This window comes from Rutidosis leptorrhynchoides, chromosome 10 (assembly GCF_046630445.1).
Source record: "Rutidosis leptorrhynchoides isolate AG116_Rl617_1_P2 chromosome 10, CSIRO_AGI_Rlap_v1, whole genome shotgun sequence".
NCBI classification, from domain to species: Eukaryota; Viridiplantae; Streptophyta; class Magnoliopsida; order Asterales; family Asteraceae; genus Rutidosis; species Rutidosis leptorrhynchoides.
Genome location: NC_092342.1, coordinates 340913249 through 340922521, shown reverse-complemented (window position 1 = coordinate 340922521; position 9273 = coordinate 340913249). Strand labels below are relative to the sequence as shown.

Below are 9273 nucleotides of genomic sequence, written 5' to 3'. Positions count from 1 at the left end.
GAGGTGGAGATAGCGGTATTACGTCAATTAATAATGGGCAGACAATACCCATTAAGTTCGGAGATAACGATTCAGTTGACGGCGTTAGAGCTAGTGATTTAACTCGATTTGTGGTTAATGAGGGAGTACCTTTAGTTGGAACAAGTGATGGCCAAACCATTAACGTTGAGCATATTCGAATGAATCAAAGAGCAATGAACCACAACGTAGCGAACGTGCAAATGCATAGTTCTTGGAAGATACAACAGAATCTAACTCAGTTAAGGCAACAACGCCCTGCAATGCTAGACTCGGGGCGTGTTGGTGTTGAGACGAAGAAGAAATAAGGAGACGTACCTCTGTACTTCAACATATGCTACTTTAAGATTTTCATAAATTTATGCGTAAAAAGTTAACTTTTTTATAGAAATTCAAGCTGATTTGTTATACATTATACTCATACTACAACTTAACATAGTTTAACAATTTCGTGTCACGCTCAATGTCATCATAAGAATAACAAAAACATAGTTGCAGCTTTGTAGTAAACATGCACTGTAAACGCAGTATGTAAACGCAGTAAGTAATGACAGGGTCATGAAAACCAACAGCCAAGAATCATAAATGTTTTTTCAAACAACTACTCCATAATAAATAAAGAAATCAAAAGAATATCTTTAAAAACAAAGTACTCTCGCAAACGCCTACACCTCCAACGCCATATCGTGCTAATCACCATAATCAGTCTATTCGCTTGTCGAACAATTCTCATTGTCTAACAATGCAAGTGTTTCCACATAGCTATCAAGCTGAAATTTAACACACGAATTTGAGGAACGCATAGGTGTGCGAGATACCCCTGAGAATGGATTATAAACTTTAGGAACCTCCAACTCCTGATCAATGTTATAAACTCTAAGTCCTCCTTTAACATCGTTAAAACTAACCTTGAAAGGTTTAGACCAAGCTGCAACATTATTATTATGGTCTAATCTCCTTAACCACATCCAGCTATCTTCGCCGTCGTCCGAAATCACAGTCAGATAACCATTACAGATTGATAGGTGAATAGTTTCCCCGAGTGGTACTTGGCAAAGGAATGGCGCCAAAAGCACGACTACTTAGATGAAATGTGAGAATATAAGAATCGTTTGTGTTAGTTGAATCGTTCTTCACCACCCAATGCATAGCTCCATCGACAAAACAACCTGATGATGACGGGACCTTAAAAGGCGGATAAGCTTCAAAGAGATCAATCTCACTCCAAGCATTTTTCTTCGTAGAGTAAAGAAATAGAGTTTGCAAGGAGGTTCCATAAGTAGATAAACCGATAACGTTGTAATCATCTGCGATTGGGTCGTACCCAAACCCAAATACCACTGAAAACTCTTCAAAAAGATCATAATTAGGAATGCCTGGAACGTTTAGTTTGCGCCTAATTGAAGGGTTCCACAAGGTAATTGAAGGGATGTTTGTTTGGTAAATATAAAGACATGATTCCATAACAGGAATCAAAGACATTGCAACCACCAGGGAACTTGAGTGAGTCTAATTCCAATAACGGTCCTTCAAGTTTTAATTCGTGTAAGATTTTATAAACTTCCTCTTCTATATGAACTTGATATGCAACATCAACAATTTGCCTAGCTTGTGCAGCTGAATGAATAGCTTGCTTACGGATGAAGTCAGAGCTATCGATACGAGAACACCATGATTTTGAAACACATCTAAATTGGAAGATGAATTTGGGTGGCAGCCTTGCAATGATTTCATCAAGCAGGTCTTCACATAGTTCAACTTCAATCATTTTATTCGGCAAACATTAAATGGTAAAACACCATTATTCTTTACATTATATAAACGGTTAACATATATGGTTTTCATGTTCAGTCTAACATGGAAGAAAATTTCTTTTACCTACTCAGTTTAATCGAGTTATTTCATTACTGTTTCCAACCATTAATTTTCCTTAACCACCACAAGGAACATTATTCTATGCTTATATTTAAAAAAAAAAAAAAAAAAAAAAAAAAAAAAAAAAAAAAAAAAAAGGTTACTCAAATCCACGGGGAAAAAATAAGTCAAAGTTGGAACAAAATATTGTAAACCCTGATCAGTGAGAATGGCAGACATCTATAAATAACTTAAATTAACTATCATTATCATTATTAATTATTAATTATAATTATTATTGGCAATAAAATAATACTTCATCGTATAATAGTATACGATTCTTATTCTTATAATATTGACACATATATAATAGCAACGATAAGTTAATATTCGTTTCTTTCGAAAACACATGTCATACTTTCAACATTCTCTAATAGTTTCCTTATGATGTGGTTTTTCAAGTAGATGTTATGTTCTTATCGAAATCTAAACAAGTAGTTAAGTTGGGAAAGTAACTAAAGAAGCATACAAATTGAAGGACCTGTACACAATAAATATGAAAATAGGTGTAAAACATTGTTAATACAAACCTTTATATCTTTGATTTCGCGAAGAAACATAGACCATGCAAATTGAGCGAAGCTTTGCGAAAGATATTGATCGAAGGTATAATTTTGGTTTAGACGCCTGATATAAACCCTGTTGACAATGATAATTGATTTATGGCCGGCCCGGTATTTTCTTATTCTCATGTAGGAGATTAAGGCCCAATATATTACTCGACCCTTTATGATTTGAATTTGGGTTTAAATGTAATAGTAGTAGTAAAGTAAAGTAGTAATAATTAATAATATAATAATGATTATTATAATGATTATTATTATTATTATTATTATTATTATTATTATTATTATTATTATTATTATTATTATTATTATTATTATTATTATTATTATTATTATTATTATTATTTATTTATTTATTTATTTATTTATTTATTTATTATTATTATTATTTTTTAACTGCAAATATGTGAACCTACAAGTAGCGTTCCTTGAGTTGTTTATTGACTTAAAATAGTGCAACATCAATATATCATTTCACAACTAAGTGTTCAACATTTATAAATATGAAAAAATGGTTTGACTCCGAATATATATGAACTTGCATTCAAATAAATAAAGAATAGTTTGATTTACTAACTGATCGAGCCTAAATTCAACTACAATGAATTAAATCAGGATTAAGTGCAATGAGGTTGATGGTGTTGATATGTTTTGAAGACCTTATAATCGTCTTCGATTCGAAATGTCACTTCGAATAGTCAATCATCATGTTCCAGTCTTGAATCTTCGAATTTTTTTAACAATATGTTATAGTTGACTATGAATAATCCGATGATGTAGTGATAATATGCTCTCTCAAGTTCTGTCTTCAATAACATTCAAATGAGGACCGAAGTATCTTATTTATAGCTTTTCCAAAGTATGCGGATCATGCCTTAATTGAATCATGCGGATCACGCTTTTATTGAATCATGCAGACTGCGCGCTTAATCATAGCGTATATGAATACTATTGCGCAATCCTTATAGCACATCGCATAAAAACATACTTCATATGCGTGACTACTCATATGATCACCGTTGGTACTATTTTCCGTATAGCGGGTGAAAGGTACCAGTACAGTACAATAATAGCTTAGCGTTGAGCGATATGTTGTCGATTGATGTTTGCCCTTGGAAAGTAAACTGTGATGACCCGGAAAATTCTGACCAAATTTAAACTTAATCTTGTATGATTAACGTTTTCGACACGATAAACAAAGTTCATGAAGTTAAATCTCAAAATTCTTGAACTATTCAAATACTCTTCGATTGTTCTCAATGATTCGAGAACGATTATATGAAAATAGATACATATGTATATACTATAACTTGAAAACATATCAAAGTGTTGCGTATATGATACTGTGCATTAACCTAATTGGTTTGATTATGTGATTGATATATTTAACTATGGAGTTAAAAGATAATGCTAAACGATTGAATTAAAGTATATTTATCAGGTCTTTTAATGATTATGATATTATTACGGGTCTCTATGGTGAGGTCCACGTTGATTTGAGAAATCATTCATTTTAACGGTATCCGGAATAAATGGTAAATTGTTTGTTTAAATAACGTAATTTGGACACATACAATAATAAGGAATATTAACTGTTAGAATTGGATACATGAATAACTTGCGATGTGTATTTTAAAACGTGTTTATCAATATTGAAAATATATATTTAATAATATGATTAAATATAATATTTAATTAGATATAAAACGTTTTGGATTTGAATATACTTGATTAAATAATGAAACTTTGATTTATAAAAGTAAATGACCAAAACACTCAAAAGATTAAGTTACACTTTGAGTGGGTTAATTTTACATTAATTTAAGACTAATTTTTGACAAAGGTACGTGTCACAAAATGTAAAGTACTAGTTTTCTCAGCGTACGAAAATGCGTTCAAAAAACCGAAACCGGGACTTAAGTCGAGTGACGACGTACGACTTATCGGGACAAAAATTACAAGTCAACTATGCACATGAATTTAATATAATATATAATTAATTATATATATATATATATATATATATATATATATATATATATATATATAATTAAATATTATGTAGACAAACAAGAAAACAAAAGTTTGTGAGCTGGATCAGAGGGCCATGCGATCGCATGGCATATAGGCACAAAACCCATGCGATCGCATGGGGTTCAGAAATCAGAATTCTTCTATAAATAGCCCAGGTTTCTGGCCGAATTTATCCATCTTTTTCTCTATCCTCTCTACTTATATTATTATTATTATTATTATTATTATTATTATTATTATTATTATTATTATTATTATTATTATTATTATTATTATTATTTATATTATTATTATTATTATTATTATTAAAATTAATATTATTATTAATAATCCTATGATTATTATTATTAGTATTATTTATACATAAAATATTACGACGGAGTGATGACCAAATGATTTCAAAACGAGTTTTCGAGCAAGCTAGAGCTAAGGAAATAATGGGTTATTGCCAAGGAGGTTATGGGTAATGTTCGGGGGTATATTTGTGAATCAAACCTAGTGTTTATCATCTCTGTTGCGTCTACGTACTTTTCTACAATATTGAATCTCAATATTGATACGTAAGCACTCATATTTTATCTTTTATAAATTAATAGTGTATATATACTAGTGCTCGAGTGTATATATTTATACATGCTTGTATACTAAATTTCGTCATTAAACTGTTTATAATCAATCACAAATTAAGTACATATATTACTGGTAAAAGGTATATGATATACATGTTTTTGGGAAGCTAACGAAAAATCGATAACTTTTCATTTAGATATCGAATAGTTTCGATGAACGGATTAAAAGATATGATCAACTGAATTATGATTGACGTTAATTGTAATTGCTTTTGAATCTGCAATTAAGATTTAAACAACTTGTTTACAAGATTGATAAATTGAATTTTTGAATATTACCAACCGAGTAAATGAATCCTTATATAAGGTAAGTCTCGTTTTGTTAAACTATTGTCAAAATTGACTTTTGAAACGACTTTGGATAACTTTTGTATGTCAATCTCGAGCATTAGGATTGTGATACACTATGACCTGACCTAGCTTGATAGACATTTATTGACCAACATATGTTCTCTAGGTTGAGAACTACGATTATTTGATATTCCGAGTTTCGGTCACAATACGATGAACAACTATATGTGCTGCTAAGGTGAGTTTCATTTGCTCCATTTTTAAATGCTTTTGCAATATATATTTTTGGGCTGAGAATACATGCGCTACTTTTATAACTGTTTTTATGAAATGAATACAAATACTAAAACTGATTTTTCGTGAGTTTCATTTGCTCCCTTTAACTCTTTATGTTTTTGGGCTGAGAATACATGCAAATGTTTTATTAACTGTTTTACAATATTTATATGCGTGAGTTTCATTTGCTCCCTTTTACTCTTTACGTTTTTGGGCTGAGAATACATGCAAATGTTTTATTAACTGTTTTACAATATTTATATGCGTGAGTTTCATTTGCTCCCTTTTTAATTGCTTTTGCAATCTATATTTTTGGGCTGAGAATACATGCAATATATTTTAAACGCAATGGATATAAGTACATACTAAATTCTACACTGAGTTTGAACTGATAATCCCTTAGCTTTGGTAACTAGTAACTACCAGTTATAAGAACTGGTGGGCGCGAGTAGTAGTATATGGATCCATAGGGCTTGATATCCCCGTCCGAGCTAGAGCACTAGCCTTTTAACGGACGTATGCTATTTGAGAAGCGTACACGTTGGTTTGCGTGTATTATTAAGATGATTATACAAAGGGTATAAATTATATATACGTTAAGTTTAGTTACCAGGGTGCTCAATTTTGTAGAACATTTTGATAAACGTTTCTGGATGAAACAACGGAAATCTTGTGATCCACTTTTATATACAGATTATGCGCAATACTAAAACTATGAACTCACCAACCTTTGTGTTGACACTTGTTAGCATGTTTATTCTCAGGTTCCCTAGAAGCCTTCCGCTGTTTGCTTATATGATAGACAAGCTATATGCATGGAGTCTTACATGGCATATTTTTCAAGAAAACGTTGCATTCACCAAGTCATCACCATGTACCTTATTTTAACTGCATTGTCAACGGAAGTACTATTGTAAACTATTATATACGGTGATTGTCTATATATAGAAATCATCAGATGTCGAAAACCTTTGATTTAAATATACATTTATGGTGTGCCTTTTCAAAAGAATGCAATGTTTACAAAACGTATCATATAGAGGTCAAATACCTCGCAATGAAATCAATGAATGACGTTTTCGTCCATATGGATTTGGTGCGATTGTCACAGTTGGTATCAGAGCGTTGGTCTTAGCGAATCAGGTCTTGCATTAATGTGTCTAACTGATAGATGTTAAGATGCATTCGTAAGTCTGGGCTTTGACTGTGTCTGCATGTCAAAAGTTTTGCTTATCAACTCTTGTCAGAAATTACATGTTTATCAATCTTACGTCTTGACACGTGTTTTTGCATTTATTGCATACACGGTGTATAGACAAATCATATCCTATCATATCTACTACAGTGAATATTATTTGGCGTTTTTTGAAATTTCCTCCGTAAATTACGGAATCCTTTTACTATATATACGTATGCGAGAAGACGAAGGTATCATCCAGTATTTAACCCTCAATTCATACCAAGAATCATTTCATAACTTTCTGTGAACACGTAAGATGGCCTCCTCGAATAGACCAAGTCCCTCCAACTCCGAAGACAGCGTGACGGGACCGCACCGACCGATCAACTACCGTGATTTCTTTAGAAAATGGGGATGGGTTCGCGAAATACTTACCCTATGGAGAAATGAAGAAGGTACTCCATACCACAAGCCGAACTTACCACCTAACGTCGGAGTACTCGATCTGCTTACCGACGAACCTGTTCGCAACACCGTTTATACTCTTTTTGCTAGAATTTTTCATCTTGAAGCTACCATTAACGGAACTAGAAAAGATATCCGACCTCTACCTCACACCAATAACCAACCAGGGTTAGTAGAAGAAGTTAAAGAACTTCGAGCTCGAGTGTCAACTTTAGAGAGCACGGTACACAATTTACAAACACCAGCAGTATCACCAACACCAGTAACATCACCATCCTCAGCACCAACAGCACTAGTACCACTGACAACAACACCAACAGTACCATTACCACCACCACCAACATCCACATCACATGCCTCAACATCACGATTTGTACCTCGAACATCAACATCATATGCACCATAGATACCAAGGAGTATCAACAACAGCAAACGATGAAGTATGGATTCATAACTTCATCGGAGAAATATCCTACGGCAATTATATAATCTGTAATCTTAGAGATTATATATTCTAGCCTTAACCATAAATCAGATAAAGTAGAAACCCTGATCGAAATGGTGTATGATTTACAAGCTAGACTTGTTATATCACAACATCAACAATACCCTTAGCCTCACCAGCAGTCGGTGCTGTCAACATCATTAGAATCATCGGCACCTCTAATATCACAAGCTCCGCCAGTTCAAGAAAAACACCGTGGACATCATTACGAATCAATAACGCGTATATTGTATCAATGAGTTATGAAATATTAACTCATTTCCCCTGAAGAATTTATATGTATATCTTGTATATATAAATTTTAAAACCATCATAAATCTTTTCGTACTAAGCTATTATGTATGAATTGAAAAAGGGTAAATATTACTCGATTAAATTCATAATATGCTATGAAGTACATTCTTCGTTAGCAACTTAATCATCGTTAACTACAATCTCTGTTTCAACTCAATGAATTCCATTTCATAATAAACCAAGTGTATTATTCAATAACATGGTTGATTATACACTTTCATCTTCGATGCACTCGAAACTCTCTAGAAAACATCATTTGCACCTTGCGAAGTTTGCAAGAATTCCACGAAAATCAACATCCTTTACCAAGGAATAGCAATAAGAATAAATAATGAAGTATTAATTTCATTAGCGAAATACTCCGCAAAGATTATGAAGTCTCTAATGTTTTAGAGATTATTCATTTCTAATTCAAGCCAAAAATCAAATGAGCTTAATATGATATTAACTCATTAAATCTGTATTACATCTGAAGAAAATATACATACATATATTTTCATAAAGACGGTAATAAAAATTCTTTTGTACAAAATATTAATTGTGAAATCTTTAACGGGTAGGTAATAATCGGGAAATATATAAGTTCACAATTAATATGTTACACTGTACATTCTTCAATTTTGATTCAAAAATCATTAACTATACTCACTATCTTCACAACGATATACAATCGTTTTCATACAAATTCAATTACATATTCTGATATTGACAGATCAGAATCCAAGTCATAACACTGAACCGGTGACATCATTCTTAGATCTCTACATCTTTCAAAGCTATACTTTGACTTCAAAACTGTGCAAGATCCTTTAGCGTTGTTAATATCGAAAATAATCTTGCAATCCTTTTCAAAGTATCCAGTTTTATCACACTTCCAACTAGTCAACTTCGATTTTTTAGATTAGCCTTATTATAACCTTGACTTATACGTTCTTGATACTGGGGAACCTTTCATGTTCCACCATATTAGCAGTAAATTTACCAACAACTTCATTTATCCATGATCTTCCAAAAAATCCTTATACTCATTGAAACTCTATCGTGTACTCATCCGCATCTTGTAACAAGAATTGCCATACCAATTACTGGGAATTAGCAATC

General features: G+C 32.2%; 1 protein-coding gene across 1 annotated transcript; it reads right to left on the bottom strand.

The window, feature by feature from the left end:
• Positions 1-725: 725 nt before the first annotated feature.
• LOC139871417 (putative F-box protein At3g16210) lies at positions 726-1786 on the bottom strand. The gene is made up of 3 exons (XM_071859132.1): positions 1486-1786; positions 1068-1394; positions 726-946 (listed from the first exon to the last, which is right to left on the bottom strand). The coding sequence occupies exons 1-3, from the start codon at positions 1784-1786 to the stop codon at positions 726-728; spliced, it is 849 nt and encodes a 282-aa protein (XP_071715233.1).
• Positions 1787-9273: the final 7487 nt, after the last annotated feature.